General features: G+C 40.2%; 1 protein-coding gene across 3 annotated transcripts in view; it reads left to right on the forward strand.

The window, feature by feature from the left end:
- Positions 1–23109, forward strand: part of GTF2I (general transcription factor IIi) — a 138727-nt gene that overhangs the window by 28295 nt on the left and 87323 nt on the right. For all 3 annotated transcript variants that reach the window (XM_068268535.1, XM_068268537.1, XM_068268536.1), the window contains exons 3-9: positions 8163–8301; positions 13315–13434; positions 14598–14781; positions 16258–16286; positions 17563–17605; positions 18618–18661; positions 19050–19127. In XM_068268535.1, coding sequence (XP_068124636.1) covers positions 8163–8301; positions 13315–13434; positions 14598–14781; positions 16258–16286; positions 17563–17605; positions 18618–18661; positions 19050–19127 — 637 coding nt within the window. The remainder of the gene's footprint in view (positions 1–8162; positions 8302–13314; positions 13435–14597; positions 14782–16257; positions 16287–17562; positions 17606–18617; positions 18662–19049; positions 19128–23109) is intronic.

Genomic DNA, 23109 nt, shown 5'->3' on the forward strand with positions numbered 1-23109 from the left:
TTGTTCTTTCAATCATTGGGAGTGGGTCACTATCAAGTCGTCGATATGCAGAAGTGTCCTCCAAGAGGGACTGCACACTCTCCAAGTAGAAGGACTTGTCCATCACAACTAGGGCTCCCCCCTTGTCCGCCGATTTGATAATTATCTCATCGGCGGACTGCAGGGATTGTAGAGCCAGTTTCTCTGTCTGTGAGAGATTGTTCTTATAGCCATGACGTCTCCCAAGTTTTACTTCGGCCTCCAGCTTATGGACATCCTCCTTCACACAATCTATAAAGTTCTCAATTATTGGATTAGACGATGGATTGAAGTCACTTCGATTTTTTTAAGCCAAGAGGACCAAAGGATAAAGGGAGTGAAGACTCCGGAAAAACAGATCCTTGATCTCGAGAAGGGAGATTGGCGAAAAAGTTCTTGAGTCTGATATTCTGAAAAAATCTCGTTAACTCAATGTCCAACTGAAAAAAATTCAGGTAAAAACGTAGGACAAAACGATAGGCCCCTCTTAAGGACTCCTTTTTCTTCCTCAGATAGAGCACGAGAGGAGATATTAACCTCCCTGGCGGTAAGCCCGTGCTGAGCACGGGCTATGCCGCCGGAAGGCACCGCTCAGGCCCCGCTGGGCCGATTTGCATAATTTTTTTTTTTTGCTACATGCAGCTAGCACTTTGCTAGCTGCGTGTGCAATGCGATCGCCGCCGATCCGCCGCTATTCGTCGCGCCACGGCCGCCCCCCCCCCCAGACCCCACGGCCGCCCCCCCCCCCAGTGCCAGGCAGCGCTGTGGGGTGGATCGGAGTCCCCTTTGACGTCACGACGTCGGTGACGTCATCCCGCCCGTCGCCATGGCAACGGGGAAAGCCCTCCAGGAGATCCCGGCGATCGGAGGTGCTGGGGGGATGCCGCTGACCTTGTCTCGCTACATGAAAAAGAAAATTTAAAAAAAACGGATTTTCTGCCCCCTGGCGGATTTTTAGCAAACCGCCAGGAGGGTTAATCACCAAATTATCAGTTATTTGTTCTTGCTGTGCAGACTCATACCCTGTGGTGGAGCTTTGTTGCTTTCTGTGTTTTCTTCCGCCTCACCTTCTTGGTTTCCATCTCCTGAGGCATCGCTCTGAGAAGACTCTTTCGTCTGTAAAAAATCTTCAGAAGACCCTGTTCCTGGAACGTCAGGTTTTTTTTGCAAGGTTTCTTTGGGGGTCTGCGTTTTCTCGGTCGATTAGGTCTCTGAGTAGGACGGTTTGGCTCACTTGAACCCTTTTTTTGCCATTTATATACATAGCTGTGCACATAATCAGATTTGTCCCGTAGGAATTTAGATCTCTTTGTTTCCTCGATCGCAGACCAATGTTTTTCCAAAGTATCTTTCCGTTTACTTTCAAAGGTGTCTCAGAGCTCTTTAGATAACAAAGATTTAATTTCTTCCTCCAACAGCAGAATCTGTTGGTCCAATTTAGGTAATTCCTGTTTTATACGTTTGATGGTATGTATCATAACGTCAAAGCTAGTCTTGTTCCAGATTTTCTCGATTGTAGAGATAAAGGCAGAGTCACCTGTAAAGAGAGTCGGTGCCACATTTGATCTTCCACCTCTCGGGATACTGCGTACTCAGCCAATGTCCTTGCGTGGAGGTCCAAGGCAATTCGGGTTTTTTGCAATCGAATAATTGAACGTTCGATCAACTTAGGATCTTTCTTAGACAGGAATGTAGTATCCGTGAGGTAATCACCAACCACTGCTGCAGCATCTTCATCGGTATATGCAAACGTGTCGCCATGAGGTTCCACATTAGGGTGCCCGTCCAAACGCCTATCCATGTTTCGTACTTCTTGGACAGCACACCTGTCTTGCTTCAATGGCTGTGCCAGGTCTAGCCTGTGTGGCTAATACAGACTTGATGCAAGCAAAAAGGTAAAGATGACCAGCACTTGCCAATTCTTAAAAAGCAGAGTATTTATTCACAAAAAAGAGTGAATAAAAATAACCATGACATCCGGACTCCCAGAATGTAACTATAGCTCTTGGTAGTAAGTATAGCTCTTAGCTGCATACAATGACATGAGGAGTTCCTCCAGAATAGGTTACGCCTCCATTGCAGCCCAATTCTAGTCACAACGGACTGTCGCCGTTTCGAACGGATGAACCGCTCTTTGTCAAGTGAAAGCATGTCACTATTGCCTGCCTAAACCCTATTTATACCCCTCCCCCCTAAGCTATAGCCAATCGCTACAGAGGTGAACCTGATGGGGAACTGGAAGCAAACTCCAAAACATCCAATCACAAACCTGGATAGGCAAATTTGAAAAACCGTTAACTGGGAGTGTGTAAAAACGTCATGTCCACCAATCACAATCCAAAACGTCATATTCATGCGTAAAAATGGTCGCATTAGACGCGTCAAAGTCACATAATGTCCTCATGTCATTGTATGCAGCTAAGAGTTATACTTACTACCAAGAGCTATAGCTACATTCTGGGAGTCCGGATGTCATGGCTATTTTTATTCACTCTTTTTTTGTGAATAAATACTCTGCTTTTTAAGAATTGGCAAGTGCTGGTCATCTTTATCTTTTTGCTAAAGTCAGATATAGATATCTGATTGTGACTGTACAGTATACAGTGGTGTGAAAAACTATTTGCCCCCTTCCTGATTTCTTATTCTTTTGCATGTTTGTCACACTTAAATATTTCTGCTCATCAAAAACCGTTAACTATTAGTCAAAGATAACATCATTGAACACAAAATGCAGTTTTAAATGATGGTTTTTATTATTTAGTGAGAAAAAAAACTCCAAATCTACATGGCCCTGTGTGAAAAAGAAATTTCCCCCTGAACCTAATAACTGGTTGGGCCACCCTTAGCAGCAATAACTGCAATCAAGCGTTTGCGATAACTTGCAACAAGTCTTTTACAGCGCTCTGGAGGAATTTTGGCCCACTCATCTTTGCAGAATTGTTGTAATTCAGCTTTATTTGAGGGTTTTCTAGCATGAACCGCCTTTTTTAAGGTCATGCCACAACATCTCAATAGGATTCAGGTCAGGACTTTGACTAGGCCTCTCCAAAGTCTTAATTTTGTTTTTCTTCAGCCATTCAGAGGTGGATTTGCTGGTGTGTTTTGGGTCATTGTCCTGCTGCAGCACCCAAGATCGCTTCAGCTTGAGTTGACGAACAGATGGCCGGACATTGTCCTTCAGGATTTTTGGCAGACAGTAGAATTCATGGTTCCATCTATCACAGCATGCCTTCCAGGTCCTGAAGCAGCAAAACAACCCCAGACCATCATACTACCACCACCATATTTTACTGTTGGTATGATGTTCTTTTGCTGAAATGCTGTGTTACTTCTACGCCAGATGTAACGGGACACGCACCTTCCAAAAAGTTCAACCTTTGTCTCGTCGGTCCACAAAGTATTTTCCCAAAAGTCTTGGCAATCATTGAGATGTTTTTTTTAGCAAAATTGAGACGAGCCTTAATGTTCTTTTTGCTTAAAAGTGGTTTGCACCTTGGATATCTTCCATGCAGGCCGTTTTTGCCCAGTCTCTTTCTTATGGTGGAGTCGTGAACACTGACCTTAATTGAGGCAAGTGAGGCCTGCAGTTCTTTAGATGTTGTCCTGGGGTCTTTTGTGGCCTCTCGGATGAGTTTTCTCTGCGCTCTTGGGGTAATTTTGGTCGGCCGGCCACTCCTGGGAAGGTTCATCACTGTTCCATGTGTTTGCCATTTGTGGATAATGGCTCTCACTGTGGTTCGCTGGAGTCCCAAAGCTTTAGAAATGGCTTTATAACTTTACCAGACTGATAGATTTCAATTACAGTACTTTTGTTCTCATTTGTTCCTGAATTTCTTTGGATCTTGGCATGATGTCTAGCTTTTGAGGTGCTTTTGGTCTACTTCTCTGTGTCAAATAGCTCCTATTTAAGTGATTTCTTGATTGAAACAGGTGTGGCAGTAATCAGGCCTGGGGGTGACTACAGAAATTGAACTCACAAGGGGGGCAATCACTTTTTCACACAGGGCCATGTAGATTTGGAGTTTTTTTTTCTCACTAAATAATAAAAACCATAATTTAAAACTGCATTTTGTGTTCAATTATGTTATCTTTGACTAATAGTTAACGGTTTTTGATGAGCAGAAACATTTAAGTGTGACAAACATGCAAAAGAATAAGAAATCAGGAAGGGGGCAAATAGTTTTTCACACCACTGTATATGATGTGTACACAGGATTATTTTATTTATATACTAAATAACATCTATGCTGTAAGCATAAAGCCTGATGTGTAGTTGTGTCACTAACAGAGATGGTCAATGAGATGGAAATAATTCTGCGTTGATGCTGATTTATGCAAATATATGCACTCTCTTTGCTCATGAAATCAAATAAGCTGATATGTTGTTAAAATTTGGTTTGGTGACTACGAATTAAAGGGTACCTGAGACTGATGAAAAGAAAAGTTTTATACATACCTGCGGCTTCCTCCAGCCCCCTTCAGGCCAATCAGTCCCTTCGCTGTCCTCCACCACCGCCTGGATCTTCTGTTATGAGTCCCGGTAATTAAGCCAGTCAGCGCAGTCCGGCCACGTGCCGCTTCCACAGCCAGGAGCATTCTGCACCTGCGCAATAGTGCTGCGCAGGTGTAGTACGCTCCCAGCAGCGCTGTTTGTGCAAGCGCACTGCACCCGCCTGGCTCAAGTACCTGAACCCACAGCAGAAGATCCAGGAGGCGGAGGAGGACAGCAAGGGACTGATTAGCCTGAAGGGGGCTGGAGAAAACTCCAGCCTGAAACTTTAATTTTATCTGGCTCAGGTTTACTTTTTTACACAGTAATACCATACATATGCACTCCCCACAGAGCTGCAGAGAATCCACTGAGAATGTTGTGCACATTGAACACAGAGGTGTTGTCTATCACCCATAAACCTGGTTCAGATTGTGCATGAAAAATGTGTAATAGAGGAAGAATCCCCTCATTCCCCTGCAGAGTACCTGCACATCACTCTTACATGTACCCACAGTTACATTGCCTAGGGCCTGATCCAGGTTCAGATTGTGCATGAAGAATGTGTAATAGAGGAAAAATCTCCTCATTCCCCTGCAGAGTACCTACACATCACTCTTACATGTACCCACAGTTACATTGCCTAGGGCCTGATAGATGTTCTTTGTTCCGGTCTGTACCTTTTACAAGTACTCTTACCAAGGTCTAGTTTTAGTCTAAAGGGAATAAATATGGCAGTCTATATATCCTTCTCACTTCTGTTGTCTCTTAAACTTCCTAAGCGTTGGCGGTTAAGAGACGAATTTCATGTAACATACTTTCAATCAACAAGATTGTAATCTGCAAATTAGAGGAGTCGGATTCAAGGAGTCTGAGTCGGTGGATTTTTGTACCGACTCCACAGCCCTGCTTTTTTCACATTTTTCAAATGTTAATGTGTATATATAAAATCAGGGATGTGCCACCATCACTCGAAAACTCCTTCACTGATTTCAACAAAACATGGTATACAGGTCCCATACTACCTGGGAAGATATCACCCCTGCACACTTGGGAGGAACCACAAACAGCCAATCAGATTCTACCCATTGATGTCAATAGGAAACTTTAGAAGGCTTTCCATTCTCACAGTAATAAAACCAGATTTAGCATGCCAGTTGTGAAAAGGATTCTTCATTTTATGGGTAGCCAGTGTAGCAAGCAAAAGATTGGTGTTATGTGTCAATGGCGGGGTTGGCTTGTTAATAGTCTTGCGGCAGCATTCTGTACTAGCTGCAGGCGGTGTAGGTCTTTATTTGGAAGGCCTGCAATAGTCCAGCCGTGATGTGATGAAGGGGTGGACTGGGGTTGGAAGATCCTCCGAAGGAATGTAGTGCTTAATTTTTGAAATATTCCTTAGGTGAATTTGACTCATTGGGCTAGACCCAATTCGTTTTCTCCTAGGTGTTCTTTTCACATTATAAATAAAATGCCTTTTAAGCCACCAGGAAGCAAGGTTGCAACTGAAATAGAATAACACTTTCAAGCAATACTGAAGGAGGGCTGAAAAAAGTTAGATATTTACCTATGTAGAGGGAAGGCTCTAGATCACATAGTCTTCCTGGTCCCTTTCCATCCCCTTGTTCCACCATTATCCCCTGGGCCCCCTGTTGAAGGTTTTCGACCATCTGTTCGAATACACCTTCATGATTCCTCTTGAAGGCTTTGGAAGTACTCACATCCCTGAGTACTTTAGAAGAAGAGCAAGTGAGACAGGGCTTGCGCATTCGCAGTATGAATGCACTCCTCTTCGGAAACACTCAGAGATGCTAGTGCTACTGAAGCCTTCCAAGAAGTTCCAAAGGAGCAGAATTTCAATGGGGGACATCGGTGGACCAAATGCACGGACAGATGACTTGGAAGATTCTATGGGATCCAGAGCTGTCACCCTTCTGATGCTAGGTAAACACCATACAATTTTGTGTTAGATAGATGGTTCGATAGATAATTTCCAACATGTCCGATCTTATTTTCGATCATTTTTTTATGATCGATTTCACATAGAAGTGAATGGAAATAGATAAGAAAAGATAACAACAGAATTGAAACGGAAATAGATCAGCATTAGGTTCGTATCTATATAATTTTTTTTTTTCAGGACACTTTAAGATTTGCTTTAAAAAAACAAAAAAAACTAATTTTATTTTTGTTTAACCTCCCTAGCGGTACGCAGTTTAAGTGGCTGCGTCCGCGGGAGGGATTTTTTTAATGAAATGTTTTTTGTTTTATGTTCGCTAGCACTAGGCTAGCTAACTATGCTGCCCAAGTCCCCCGGCACCTCACCGAGCCCCCCCCCCCCCCGCCCCCCAATCGCTGCCGGCGACACTCGCCCGTCTGCGATCCCTCAAGAGCCGCAGCTTCCCAATTGGCATCACTCGTTGCTATGGCGACGATCGGACATGACGTCATGCGCAGTTCCGCAAGCGAAGGCGGGTGCTGATTGGGAGGCTGCACCATCGCGGGATCCCTGGGGGGTATGTATACCGGTGGCGATCGGACGGGACCGGAGTTACTTGGGAACATAGTTAGCTAGCAAAGTGCTAGCTTAACAAAATTTAAAAAGTTTTATTTAAAAAAATCCTCCTGAGGCGATGCAATCCCCTGCGGCGGCTAGCCCGACACAGTGTCGGGCTTACCACCAGGGAGGTTAAGATGGAATGGATAAATAGTAGAACCTAACTTGGATTGTATTGCTTTGTCCTTTGTTCTCACAAGGAATGGGATATTTTATTTCAGCAAGGACAGAGACTGTATTTGTGACTGTTTAATAAGTATTACTCTTCTTTTGTAGAGCTTGTAAGAGGTAATTAATACTCCTCATAAAGGACATAAACAATCGTAACATTTTATCAGATGTTTATAACCATTCTTTATATTTTCCTGTGCTAGTGTTAACTGGAATTAGGCTGCAAAACAAAAATAAATGTGAGGTTGATCGTTCTTGAAACCTGGTATAGTTTGATGAATTTTAAAGAGACACTGAAGCGATTTTTTTTTTTTTATGATATTATGATTTGTATGTGTAGTACAGCTAAGAAATAAAACATTAAGATCAGATACATCAGTCTAATTGTTTCCAGTACAGGAAGAGAAACTCCAGTTGTTATCTCTATGCAAAAAAGCCATTAAGCTCTACGACTTTCAAAGTCGTGGAGAGGGCTGTTATCTGACTTTTATTATCTCAACTGTAAGTAAACAAATGTCTTTTTATCTGCCAGAGGAGAGGTCATTAGTTCACAGACTGCTCTGAAAGAATCATTTTGAATGCTGAGTGTTGTGTAATCTGCACATATTAGAGAATGATGCAATGTTAGAAAAACACTATATACCTGAAAATAAAAATATGAGAATATTTTCTTTGCAGCTAATCTTCTAGTAATTATTCATAGTACACAACCAATTCATTATATCATATTTTTTTTTCGCTTCAGTGTCTCTTTAAAGGGGCAATATAAGCCTTTCATTCCTACTTTGGAACCATTAAAATTTGCAAAAACAAAAATAAATTTTAAGCATCAAAACGTACACTGATGTATTTTCAGTATTGGGTGATTTTATTATTCCAACAAACATTGCTTACTGTTGTTGCTAATATATTCTGTTTCTTCTGTTGTAGTGTACGGAGTTTGCCAGGGTGAAAGCAGAAATAGCTTGCATTGCAGTGTATGAGTCAGAAGCTCTTGTAGTTGGCAGCAATAAAGGACAAAGCTTCTTGGAAATTAGAAATGACTTGAAGACAGATTTCATACAGTACTGTAAGTATGCTCATACAGTAATAATGTAGTTCTCGAATTGTGCTTTATTTTTCAGTTTGGCCTGATTTTTTTTTAAACCACTATTTGATATAATATATTCTGTGCATTGAACATATGGCTTTCGAGCCAGTAAGATTTGATACTGATATTGATGGTTATCTGCATACTGGGTTCAGTATTTGGTGCAAGCAAGAAAATAAGCCCATTTTTGTCTGCAAATGTTACATTATCTTATATTTCAGGAACATAGTTTCTTTTTTTAAATTAACCACTTAAGCCCTCGGTCGTTTTCACTTTATGCATCTGAGCAATGTTCACCTCCCATTCATTAGCCTATAACTTTATCACTACTTATCACGATGAACTGATCTATATCGTGTTTTTTTCGCCACCAATTAGACTTTCTTTGGGTGGTACATTTTGCTAAGAGCTACCTTACTGTAAATGCATTTTAACAGTAAGACTAAGAAAAATAACTGAAAAAATTCATTATGTCTCAGTTTTCGGCAATTTTAGTTTTAAAATAATACATGCCTCCATAATTAAAACTCACGTACAAAATGTTATTGTAACCCATTTGTCCCGGTTATTTCACCGTTTAAATTATGTCCCTATCACAATGTATGGCGACAATATTTTATTTGGAAATAAAAGAGCATTTTTTCCGTTTTGCATCCATCACTATTTAGAAGCTTATATAAAAAAAAAAAAATAAGAATAGAAATATTTCATCTTTACATAGATATTTAAAAAGTTTAGACCCTTAGGTAAATATTTGTGTTTTTTTTTTATTTTATTAAACATTTTATGTGGCTATTTTTGGGAGGGTGGGATGTAAATAGTATTTGTTTGGGGTAAATATATGTGTATTTTAATTTTTTTTTTTTTTTACATTTAGATGTAGTTTTACTTTTTGGCCACAAGATGGCAACCTTGTTTACATGGCGTCACTCTAAGCGTACAATGTACACTTAGAGGGACATAGAAGACAGAAAAAGCGAAGCTTGCGAGAGAAGCTGTCGCTTTTTCTGCGGGGGAGAGGAATCGGTGATCGGGCACCATGGCCCGAATCATTGATTCCTGGGCTAACGATCCACGGCCGCGGGCGGGAGCACACATGTCCTCCTTTACGTAGAATTACATCAAGGAGGACAAAGTGGTTAATTTATTACATTGCATCTGTGGATTACTGTGTGATGCTGGGAGTTTAGATTATACAGTCTGATCAGTAACTAACAAAAGTCTTACAGACCCAACCACCTACTGGTATTGGTCCAGAGGCCAGGGAATTAGGTTGCTGGGATGCGAGGAGCATGACAGGGCTGGCAAGAACTGAGGCAGGAACAGTAAAGAGCATAGCTGACCTTACAATCCAGAAGTCCAATCAAACATCAGCACTCACCAAACTCAACAGGGCCACATTAGTGAGAACAGCCAGTTATCCTGTGTGATAGTAGTGCAAACCTTTTTCCCACCTGCTCCAGTAGATTGGCCACACCACTGTAAATCTTTCGAACACACCTGCTTAACCTCCCTGGCGGTAAGCCCGAGCTGAGCTTGGGCTATGCCGCGCAGGAGGATTTCTCAGGCCCTGCTGGGCCCGATTTGCACACTTTTTTCTTTGCAACACGCAGCTAGCACTCTGCTAGCTGCGTGTGCACTCTGATCGCCGCCGCTCCTCGCCGATTAGCCGCCGCTCCTCGCCGATTAGCCGCCGCCACTCGCCGCGCGCCCCCCCCACCCCCCAGACCCCGTGTGCTGCCTGGCCAATCAGTGTCAGGCAGCGCTGAAGGGTAGATCAGGACTCCCAATGATGTCACGACGTCGATGACGTCATGTCGCCATGGCGACGGGGGAAGCCCTCCAGGAAATCCTGTTCTTTGAACGGGATTTCCTGATCGGAGATCGCCAGAGGCGATCGAAGAGGGCGGGGGTATGCCGCTGCACAGCGGCTAGCATGTAGTGAGCCCTAGGCTCGCTACATGATTAAAAAAAAAATTAAAAAAACTACTCTGCTGCCCCCTGGCGGTTTTTAATAGACTGCCAGGGAGGTTAAAGTACACCTGAAGTTGCGAGGAATATGGAGGCTGCCATGGTAACAACTGGTATTGTTTAACTGCTTCGGCCTCCTGGACGTACTAGCTACGCCCAGGAGGCCATGTGCGCGTCCGCGCGCTCCCACGGCCGATCGTGCGCGTGCACACGCGCTCCCGGCCTGCGGTTTGTTAGCCAGGCAATCAGTGAATCGGGCTATGGTGCCCGATCACTGATTCCTCTCCCCCGCAGAAAAAGCGACCGCTTCTCTCGGAAGCTTCGCTTTTTCTGGCTGTTGCGTCCCCCATGCGTCTCTCTAAGCGTATGTTACGCTTAGCGTGACGTCATGTAAACAAACTCATGGCCGCCATCTAGTGGGCAAAAAGTAAAACTACAACTAAAAGTTTACATCCCACCCTCCCAAATATACCCAAATAAAATGTTTAATATAAAAAAAAAAAACATTACAATTGAAAAAAAAAAAAACATGTAAATATTTACCTAAAGGTCTAAACTTTTTAAATATCAATGTAAAGATGAAATATTTCTATATTTTTTTTATTTTAAACTTGTAAATAGTGGTAGATGCAAAACGGAAAAAATGCACCTTCATTTCCAAATAAAATATTGTCGCCATACATTGTGATAGGGACATAATTTTAACGGTGTAATAACCGTGACATATGGGCAAATACAATACGTTAGTTTAAATTATGGAGGCATGTATTATTTTAAAACTATAATGGCTGATAACTGAGAAATAATCAATTTTTTACATTTTTTTCTTATTCTTCCTGTTAAAATGCATTTACAGTAAAGTGGCTCTTAGCAAAATGTACCACCCAAAGAAAGCCTAATTGGTGACGGAAAAAACAAGATATACATCAGTTCATTGTGATAAGTAGTGATAAAGTTATAGGCTAATGAATGGGAGGTGAACATTGCTCGGATGCATAAAGTGAAAACTACTGAAGGCTGAAGTGGTTAAATTAAATAAATATGTCAGCCTCCATCATTCACTTCAGATTACCCTTGAAGGTGGCCACCCACAATACAATAAAATGATCCAAATTTTACAGCAATTTGATAAAAACGATTGGTTGTACAGAAAAATAGTTGTTTTTTTTGTTTTGTTTTTTAGATATTTGATAAAATATTAATTTTTAATAAAAGTCTGGAATGGTGGATTTTTATGAGATTTTAATAATTTTTTTTCATAATTAAAGTAGACCCAAATTCAAAATACAATATTTCAGAAATAAAATCTATTTTCTAAATTATAATCATAAATAGCAGCCTTTTTTCAGCTGCATGATGACAAATATAAAGTATTTTACATTTATTGGAGGAACCCCTCTCTTCCTTTCAAATTGCCGGGACAGGATCTGGCAAACTGGTGGAGTAGATGGTGTCCAGCAAAGGAGGAATTGAAAATGGGTGCCACCTGTATAACCCTAGTTATGCAAAGAGGAGGGTGAAAAGCATGCACTGAAATGCTCATAGGCTTGAAGGAGGGTTTATTTATCTTTCTATGTGTCAGAGTGGTACAACTAAATATTTTGAATTAAAAAAAATGTTTGGTTTGGGTCCGATTTAGGGAAAAATTGAACACGCATGTGTGTGTGTGTGTGTTACATTGGTCAGATTTTCCAAATGTTACAATCAATCCCAAAATGTTATTGTAACTCTTGAATTGAAAATCAATTGAAAAAAATGTGTGGTGTCTGGCCACCTTAAAGGGGAACTGAAGAGAGAGGTATATGGAGGCTGTCATGTTTATTTCCTTTTAATCAATACCAGTTTCCCGGCAGCCCTGCTGGTCTATTTCTCTGCAGTAGTATCTGATTAAAACCAGAAACAAGCATGCAGCTAGTCTTGTCAGATCAGACTTATAAGTCTGAACCACTGAAACACCTGATCTGCTGCATGCTTGTTCAGGGGCTATGGCTAATAGTATTAGAGGCAGAGGATCAGCAGGGCTGCCAGGCAACTGGTATTGTCTAAAAGGAAATAAACATGATAGCCTCCATATACCTCTCTCTTCAGTTCCCCTTTAAGATCTGGTCTTTGATTCAGCCACTTCAGACCTCTCTCTTTCTTAGTTTTCAGCCAGTCCTTGTGAATTTACTGGTATCTTTTGGGTCATTGTCCTGTTGCAGGGCCCAGTTCCTCTTCAGCTTTAACTTTCTTACAGATGGTGTCACATGTTCCTCAAGCTCCATCTGATACATGATAGAATTCATGCCCAAATGATGAGACTTCCATCTCCATGCTCCACAGTTGGTATGGAGTTATTTTTCGGGAATGCTGAATACTGTTTTTGGTTTACACCAAACATGTCCTCTGCTGTGGAGGAGGAGGCAGTTAAGTTTTAAAGGGATCACACATTCCCGGCCACTGCAAAGCATGCTGGGAGAAGTAGTCCTTCAATGTGAGTACATCGCGCAGGAGGTAGCTTGGAACTGCAGCACCTGCCGGTCTCCCAGAAGAAGATGGAGGAGCCCATAGAAATGAAGGGTATAAGGAGCCCCCCCCCCCCCCCCCCCACACACACACACACACAAAGTTTAGTAATCCCTGTCACACCCTTTCCACAGACCATTCTATGATTTTTGTTTGTTTTATATATATTTTATAAAAAAGGTGCTTAGTTACCTTCAAGGGAGCCGCAGCTTGATAAACTATGTGCCAGGTGTAAGCAGTAGGGTCTGGTTACTTACCACAGTTGATATTTTTTAAAGCCTTTGGTGGAGAATACTAATAAGTCTAAGGCCTGCTGACATGATAATCATATAAGTACATTTGTCCTTTAAAATTGAACACTGATCACTATACTGTTCCATTCCAAGTGAAAAATGCTCTTGCAACTTAACTGAGGTGATTTGTAGTTGGCCACCACTTTTTTTTTTTTTAACTGAGCTTTTTGCTGAAACTCAGTACTGTAAATATCTGATTTTGGTTTTGTTTGTTTTTTTATAGGTAAGCTGGGTAAAGATGACGTTTCAGAATCTACAGTCAAGTCGTCTAGACAAAAAACAAACCCTTCCAACAATGACTCTCACTGGAAATTAGTAGAAGACTTGTTCCATACCCGCTATGGTAATCTAAAATACAGTGTTAAGTCTATGTATGTTCATGACTAAATAAAAAAAATTATTATAAAATTCTCGTTTTTAGCATTTTGTTTTCCATTCTGAAACTGGATTGTGAAACACATATTTCATATGCCAAAACCGGGACCTTATTTCCTTTTTATTCAGCCTGCCCTGCCCCTCACGCCCTGAAGCTGATGTGTCAGGATAGCTAATGCAGGCCACATATTGCACTACATTTGATCAATTAGACAGCCATACATTATGCTTGTTTTTAATTATTTCATATTTAACACAATACACTAATCAAAATAAAGAATCCAAGGAACCACTGCACCTACTGTGTCGGGAGCAGAACACCAAAGAGCCAGGTAAATGTAGTAGATAAGAATTCCACTGCACCAATCTCAGGATAAAAGTCCAATTTTTATTGAGGCAATTATGGACAAACAGCAATACAGCTCACGCGTATCAGAGCAAACTTATGGCTCCTTAGTCATAGCAGTGACATTAACAATCAAAACAAAGGTTGATCAAAGATTAGGACTTTAGCCTTTTCAATATTGATTGAATTAGGTTGGCAGTGTTTGTTGACTGTGCATGGAATGGAGCAGCAGGGGAGTGACAGCTGTATATAGTTACAGAGAGGTATGGTGTCAATATGGCGATGACTGCATCTGGATACATAATAAATATAAAGATATTGTTATTCCCATTGTATAAGGGGTTGTGGTGCAACCAACAAAGCTGTGACTAGAAATAGAACTAAAGGTACCGGTACATCACTCCACCTATAAATATTAATTACTGTCTTTATTCAAGTTTATTTCACATAAACACATACAACAACAGTAAGCATAAGAGCTAATATTAGCAAGAGATCCAATTTACAGATAGGCGAGTGTTTCGTTTTTTTTCCCACTTTCCATTCACTGCAATTTTTTTTTTTACCTTTTGCTGCTGGATCACAATTATGGTTTGTGTACGTGAATGTTTGTTTTGGTGTCTTATACTGTATGTATTTTGAAAGCACTTTCAATTGATCTTGCAAATTTGCAATTAAGAACAGCCTGTCCTGAAGTACTAATACTGGTTTTGATATTATATGAGCTTGCCTTTTTAGATTAAAGACAGGAATGCGAGCACTACTGTATGTGTTCTTCCCATCAGGTAAAGCTTTAGGAATGCCTGCTCAGGTGCCTATACCTTACAGCATGCTGACCAGAGACCCCTCTGCTATCACATTCTGTGGTCGTCTGAAAGACATACCTGTCAAAGCGCCATCAATGTACGATATTCAAACAGCAAAACTGATCTTGGCTAACACATCCAGCATATATTTTAATATTAAAAGGTAAGATGCATGTTTTGTAATGTTTCTGTGAAAAATAAATAAAAACAAAAAAATAGTCCGTTGTATCTTGTCATTTTTTTTAAAGAAATTCCGATTGGAGGAAAAATGTTTACAGACTGAATTATCTGTGTACGGTAGTTATGGACACCACACATACAGTTTGAAAAGAGACCCCATATCAATGTGTGGATATCGGCTGGTCAAATCCTTGAAGCTAGATATCTAGTGCAATTTAGACACTACTGCTGGCAGTTCACTTTTTCTTCCTTTTTTTTTTCCTTTTAAGTAAAATTGGACCATATTTGTTACAGTGCCAACTAAGGGTTAGGCTCCATTCTTTGCAAGTTTAGTAACATTTCCACAGTGCCTGTTTTGAAAGAAGAATATGCAAAAAGCTCACAGGTCCAGATGCAGTTTGTATATCCTAGTTAGAGAAATTCAACTGCATCTGTGACCTTAACCATGCCTTTGCCCACCCAGTTAAGCTACATTGGCATAGAGGTTAGTTTATGCCTAGGTGGCCAAGTCTATGACTACATGGGTAGCCTGAGTTTCTGACCATATACTGTGTTCTCCCGGCTTCCAATATAATAGTTTCTGATCCAAAGCCGGGGGTGATGCATGGTCAGGTGTACACATGGGGGTGTGACTAAATATGTATTACTGCTTCCTATAGATTTAGTACATAAAATAATTAGTGCAGAAAGGGTGGTACCCTTGCCAGGCACTGGATCGAGTTTGTTGCAGACTTGCTTTAAAGTGTTTATTATGTGTGAGTAGATTGAAATCCAATAGATTATTATTTATAAATTGTTTTCATTAAGTCTAAAAATCTTTCCCCTCAAACTGCCATGTGGCTATCTGTCTCTTTGTGCCTGATACCAGCTATTACTTTTGCATCTTTGGGAAGGATCAGTCAGGGACATGCATTGCTAGCTTCACCACTGAGTGTTACTTTGCCTATTTTTGCTGTGGGATAACATCTTGCCCACATTATGATGTGATTGGTGACTGGGTGTTGAGTAACTGATCACAACTATAAGCTTGAATGGTGTTTGCTGCTTAAACGGTAACAAAGCTCGGGCACATGGGGGCATAGTGGATAGCCTTCTCGCCTTGCAGCACTGTGTCCATGATTCGAATATTATTCAGGGCACTATCTTCACTGAGTTTGTATGTTCTCTCTGTTTTTGTGTGGATTTCCTCTGGGCACTCACTTATGGGAGTTTCCTCCCACAACCCTACAAAATACAGTTAAGTTACCTGGCTTTCCCATAAAATTGACCATAGACTATGATTGGCACATGACTATGGTCACATGCAGGCATTTAATAAAAATGCAAACCAAAAGTTTTTATTTTTAATGCAAATTTATAAATAGATCTCTATATTTGGAACTGATGTGTACTTCTCCACTGTAAATTGTTGTTTGTTGGTCTTATCATGAAACCTTTAAAAATGGTTTGTTCTTCACAGATCTTTTCTTGATCGAAGTAACTCAAATGGTAAGAACTTTATTCTAGTTACTATGGCACTGTCAATATTATTTTTATTTAAATGGCTTGATTTCCTAACGCATCTTTAGTGGGCCTAGATATTTGCTACCTGATGAACAACTCTCCTTGAGTAAACTTAGTGTGTCCCTGGTGGCACTAATTATTTATATGAGACTTCTCTTTGCGAGTCTATTTCTGGCCATATTGTGCTTCTCAGCCTTTTTAAAGTTAACCCGACGTGACTAAGTACCGGTAATTGTTGCATCTTTTTTTTTTAATTCTTTTAGCCCCATTACAATTTTAATCACTTAAACTTATTTAAGTACAATAGTCCTTTATGTATAGAGTGCATAAAATGAAATACACTTAGGCCCATATGCAATTAACTTTTTCACCTGTGTTTTCTCACAGGAGATAATTTTTTATCTTCTATTTAGAATAACTTTTCCCCACTTTGCAATTGAAAGCGTACCAACAAGTAGGTAAAAAAAATACTATTAAAACAATTTTAAGTATTTTCTTGTTTGTTGGCGGTTTAAAAGACATTTTACTGTACTGACAAGTTTGAAAATGTCACTTAGGAGAAAACTCAGGAGAAAAAAGTCTTTTTGCATATGGGCTCCATGTATCAGGATATCACTGCTCTTTCTTGCCCTAGCCATGGCTACCATATGGATGCCTAACATGTAGCCATCATCACTATTAATCCTAATTATAGTACCTTAAAAAAGCATATGAAAGAATGTTTCATTACTAAGCCATACCTTATTTGCTCAATAGCAGATCTGAGAAAGTAGAACATGTTTTTTTTCCCTGTAAATAAACATGCCCGTGACTGTAAAACAGAAAATAATTAAACATGAAATAAAAGCAAAACTTCCATTGTAGTAAGGTTGCCTCACCGATACCCATTATTTACCTTCTCACAACAAGATTGTCCACAAAGCACAGTGTGGTAACAGGAGGTATGGTGTTAGCAATTAGTGAAACTATGTAAAGATAAGGTGGTAGCCACAAATAGTCCTTTTCTGCTTGCTAAAAAGAGTAATACTATATTTTTCCATAATTATACTTTTTACAACTGCTCTGTTAGTCAGCAAAGCAAAAAAGGGAGCAAAAAATAATACTGAAGCAAGAATAAAAAACAAAGTTATTTTCATCATGAAGTGGTTAAAAATGTTATCTACATTTAGAACGATTATTTGAGATGTACTTCATACAATTTTTCCTGTTTTATTGCAGTATGCAGCCAGTAACAAGAATAATATTTAGTCTTTTGTTTCAGAGGGAGATGTAGCATCTGAACAAGAATCAGCTTTCTCTGAAAGGTATTTGTTTGGTTTGAAGAAACTTTCTTTCTTATCAATATATCTGCAGTATAGAACGTTTTAACAATAAGGCTTGTTTCACATGGGAGGCTGAACTGCCTACGTCCCAACTGCTAGCCACTCAGCACCTTTTTATATGCAAGTTAATACAGCTGAATGGCAGCCTTTGTAACCACACATGGCAGCCAAAAACGCATTGTCGTGTCTGGCAGTGTATTTATTTTAGAAACAGTACATGTGGTGACTGCAGTTACCTTGTATGGACACATCTCCAAATGCAGAGTGTGATTTACCAGGAAAGCAGTGCTGTGTCTGCAGTTGCTCTACGGCACTACACTAGTGTGTGAGGCATTATCACCTTGCAGTACACATTTTATCTGCTTTTACATTCACTAAAATGAATGTGTCAGTAGTATGGACCACAATAGTGTTTGTGGCATGTGTAGCAGTACAGTGCCTGACCGCCTGTATGGTGTGGTGTAAACGTAGCCTGCAGTCATGAAAACGTGGTGCAAAGTATGAAAAAGCAAGAAGTAAAGACAATCCATAAAAAATGTTGTATACATATACAGTAGAGTAGTAGTCTAAGTTATGCGGCACCAACAGCAATAAGCTAATGCCGCATAAAGTGTGCTTTCTGGATGCCTAAGACTCAATGTTAAATATAGACATAGGTAGTAGAGAACTATACCCCATTCTATATACATACCATACACTCTGTATTGAATGCTAAAATACAGTAATTGAAAGGAAAGTTTATTAACCTTGGGGAACTTTAAGCACAACAAAGCCCACGAATAGCCTAAGAAGTTTGCCTTCACCACTGTGAGTACCTCCAGCGATTTGTGCTGGCTGGTTGAGACTACTGGTTCTGGTTAGTTGAGCTGTGGATAACCAGGACTCGTCTGTACTTTTATAATGTGACTGTGTTTTTTTTTTTTTGGGGGGGGGGGGGGCCGGGGGGCTTCACATCTTGTTCACCCTCAACACTATTGCATTTGTCTCCCTACAGCTCCTACCCTGTTCAAGTGAAAACTGAGCCAAGTGATGACTCTGGTATGTTGTATTTAGAAGCTTTTTATCTGCCTATGCAGTACTAGTTCTTTTTAAAAGGGCACTATGGTGAAAAATTGAACATTTTAAATATGTGCAAACATATACAAATAAATATGTTAAATAAATATTTATATAGTTTACCTTTGTATGTGATCATTTGGTTTCTAAATTATTAGGTACAGGCTAATGTTTTATTTTTGTGGCTGCATAGTTACAGATTGGCAAGTGATATACCTGATCTTTTAAATTCATGTGATGCTTTGTTTTTAGCAGCATAATGCGGAGATTACAACTGATATTTTGCTTTATATGTGTGGACATAAATATGTATAAATACTTGAGACCATTAAAACCAAAATAATTACTTTTATTGTACATTTACTTGCAGACAATTCCTATGAATTAACCACAGTCACAATCAAAGAAGAAGTTAATGATCAAGATTACTGTCAGTTTTCTTACCAAGGTAATACCCGTGTCTGTGCAGAATACACTGCAGTAATAAGTCCACTGGAATGGGGTAGATCATTTACTTGAGGCTGAAATAAATAGAAAATACAACTGGCAATCTTAGAGTTGTGTAACAAAGGTAATATTTTGGGTGATTCTTGTGGGTATTGAGGGGTGGGGTTTAAACTGGTTTTCCATACAGCTGCCTCTTTAGGTTCTGACCTACGGTAACTATCTTGTGCTATACATTTTTCCACTTGGTGTTTTACACTCCAATATACTCACTGCCTTTAAGACAAGGCAAAGATTTTTAGATTAACCTACAAAATTGTGAATTTGTTATAGTTTTTGTGTAGGCCCTTTCTCATTTCAGACTAGTACTCAAGCAAACTCGAGCAAAGAAATAATGAGCGCAGTCAAACTACGGGTTAGTCTTATAACAGGATACCCAGATAGCTCATGGTGACCAAGAACCACATGAAAAGTATAAGGGGCTAAAGGAGACCAAAAAAACCTTTTTTAACCCCTTATACTTTCCAGGTGGTTCTGGGTCACTATTAGCTATCTGAATATTCTGCAGTACTGGTCCAACCCTAACCCACAGAGCTATATTAGTCTATGCTATACTTATGATGGGTCCACAGGGTATTAGGGTTGAAATAACAAATTAGAATTTTAGTTATTTATAAACAATAGTACAAAAAGTACTTGGAAATTGTTTAGAACCAATTACCACGTATTACAATTAAATATATCTATGTCAAGGGGTACTTGAAATAATCTTTGCCATGCCAGGGGGTACATACAAATAAAATGTTGAGAAACAATGTTTTAGAAGATGTATGTGCACTGTAAGATCCTTACAGGGCCTTGCCAGGTATGGCCCTTATTATAGCCAAATTGACCAGTGTTTCAGTCAAAGACCTTTCTCTCTCTATACAGATTCTAGAAGGCCAGAGTGGAATATAAGAGGGAACATTACAGGGAACAGTAAAGGTCGGAATGCAGCATTATCTATGTTATGTGCAGACTGGCTATCTAAGCCTGGGATGGCCAGGGCCAAACAATGCCTTGTGTTTCTAAACACGGGCTTCTAGGTATTTAGAGTACAGGGCACAGGTTTCACGCTTGCGCACTAGACGGATGTCAATCATAGAGTTCTGGATGTCCATCACAGAGTTCTATAAGCCAATAGCAAGGGTTTAATAGGGGTGACACCTGGAACCCGCCAATATCCCACCTTCGGGGGCGTGTGGTTAGTTGACACTTGTGGATCTGGAGGTTTTTCCATATATAAGGTTGATCCTTATATGTCTGCGCTAGCGCGCTCATATTTATCTCAGCTTTGCTCAATATCCGTATTATTACATGCTGATGTTTGCTTTGCTTCATGTGTTTTGGGCTCATGTAATGCCATTTTCAAGATAAGTTTGTAACCAAGATTTCACCGAGTATCCCGGCTGGATACAATAAAAACTCTTAATTTGCTCTGGAGTTCCAAGTCTGTGGAAATCTTCTAACGGCTGTATACTTTCCGATGGTGATAAGGACAAGCGCTGAAGCTGACAAGTAGTCACACACTGAGACTAAATATTAGATTCTTACAGCAAGGCTTGGTGTACAGAGGCGCCAGAGTAGAATAAAAACGTTTAAAAACCGTCTAAAAGAGGGGGATGTTCAGGTGGACTTACCTCCCTCAAAAATATAAAACTCAATTAAGTCACAATATATCAATTGAGGGGTGGGGTTTAAACTGGTTTTCCATACAGCTGCCTCTTTAGGTTCTGACCTACGGTAACTATCTTGTGCTATACATTTTTCCACTTGGTGTTTTACACTCCAATATACTCACTGCCTTTAAGACAAGGCAAAGATTTTTAGATTAACCTACAAAATTGTGAATTTGTTATAGTTTTTGTGTAGGCCCTTTCTCATTTCAGACTAGTACTCAAGCAAACTCGAGCAAAGAAATAATGAGCGCAGTCAAACTACGGGTTAGTCTTATAACAGGATACCCAGATAGCTCATGGTGACCAAGAACCACATGAAAAGTATAAGGGGCTAAAGGAGACCAAAAAAACCTTTTTTAACCCCTTATACTTTCCAGGTGGTTCTGGGTCACTATTAGCTATCTGAATATTCTGCAGTACTGGTCCAACCCTAACCCACAGAGCTATATTAGTCTATGCTATACTTATGATGGGTCCACAGGGTATTAGGGTTGAAATAACAAATTAGAATTTTAGTTATTTATAAACAATAGTACATAAAGTACTTGGAAATTGTTTAGAACCAATTACCACGTATTACAATTAAATATATCTATGTCAAGGGGTACTTGAAATAATCTTTGCCATGCCAGGGAGTACATACAAATAAAATGTTGAGAAACAATGTTTTAGAAGATGTATGTGCACTGTAAGATCCTTACAGGGCCTTGCCAGGTATGGCCCTTATTATAGCCAAATTGACCAGTGTTTCAGTCAAAGACCTTTCTCTCTCTATACAGATTCTAGAAGGCCAGAGTGGAATATAAGAGGGAACATTACAGGGAACAGTAAAGGTCGGAATGCAGCATTATCTATGTTATGTGCAGACTGGCTATCTAAGCCTGGGATGGCCAGGGCCAAACAATGCCTTGTGTTTCTAAACACGGGCTTCTAGGTATTTAGAGTACAGGGCACAGGTTTCACGCTTGCGCACTAGACGGATGTCAATCATAGAGTTCTGGATGTCCATCACAGAGTTCTATAAGCCAATAGCAAGGGTTTAATAGGGGTGACACCTGGAACCCGCCAATATCCCACCTTCGGGGGCGTGTGGTTAGTTGACACTTGTGGATCTGGAGGTTTTTCCATATATAAGGTTGATCCTTATATGTCTGCGCTAGCGCGCTCATATTTATCTCAGCTTTGCTCAATATCCGTATTATTACATGCTGATGTTTGCTTTGCTTCATGTGTTTTGGGCTCATGTAATGCCATTTTCAAGATAAGTTTGTAACCAAGATTTCACCGAGTATCCCGGCTGGATACAATAAAAACTCTTAATTTGCTCTGGAGTTCCAAGTCTGTGGAAATCTTCTAACGGCTGTATACTTTCCGATGGTGATAAGGACAAGCGCTGAAGCTGACAAGTAGTCACACACTGAGACTAAATATTAGATTCTTACAGCAAGGCTTGGTGTACAGAGGCGCCAGAGTAGAATAAAAACGTTTAAAAACCGTCTAAAAGAGGGGGATGTTCAGGTGGACTTACCTCCCTCAAAAATATAAAACTCAATTAAGTCACAATATATCAATACAAATATTTTAACTCCACTTAATGCAACGCGTTTCGCAGGTGTGGTCTCGCTTCATCAGGCAAACAGGAGCATAACTCAATGGGTCTAAATGCAGAAGTGAGCGTCTCTTCTGCATTTAGACCCATTGAGTTATGCTCCTGTTTGCCTGATGAAGCGGGCCCACACCTGCGAAACGCGTTGTATTGATATATTGTGACTCAATTGAGTTTTATATTTTTGAGGGAGGTAAGTCCACCTGAACATCCCCCTCTTTTAGACGGTTTTTAAACGATTTTATTCTACTCTGGCGCCTCTGTACACCAAGCCTTGCTGAAATCTTGATTCCACCCTCGGTGGAGGGGTGCTACCCCGTTTCCTATCTACAGAGAGCGACATCTTAAAAACCTGAGTGGGGTCAGGTTCTAATACTCCCCACCTGCACTTGAAGTGGTTGCCTATGGGTAACCCATGTTTGTGAGTATATCTAAATATTTTGCTTTAAACCACAACTAACTCAACAATACTACACCATATTGGGCTCTCGATTTCTCTTTGTTCTTTCAAGCATTAGATTCTTACAGTATGAATTTATTTTTTCTCTCTAAATATCAATGTCTATTGATATCTAACATAAACAAAAGAGAGGGAGCACCGTTTCCAAAAAAGAGTATGCAGCGTGCCCAAGGTCTCTCCCCAGTGCCTCCTGGGAAGTGCA

Source organism: Hyperolius riggenbachi, chromosome 2, assembly GCF_040937935.1.
Source record: "Hyperolius riggenbachi isolate aHypRig1 chromosome 2, aHypRig1.pri, whole genome shotgun sequence".
In the NCBI taxonomy this organism is placed as follows: domain Eukaryota; kingdom Metazoa; phylum Chordata; class Amphibia; order Anura; family Hyperoliidae; genus Hyperolius; species Hyperolius riggenbachi.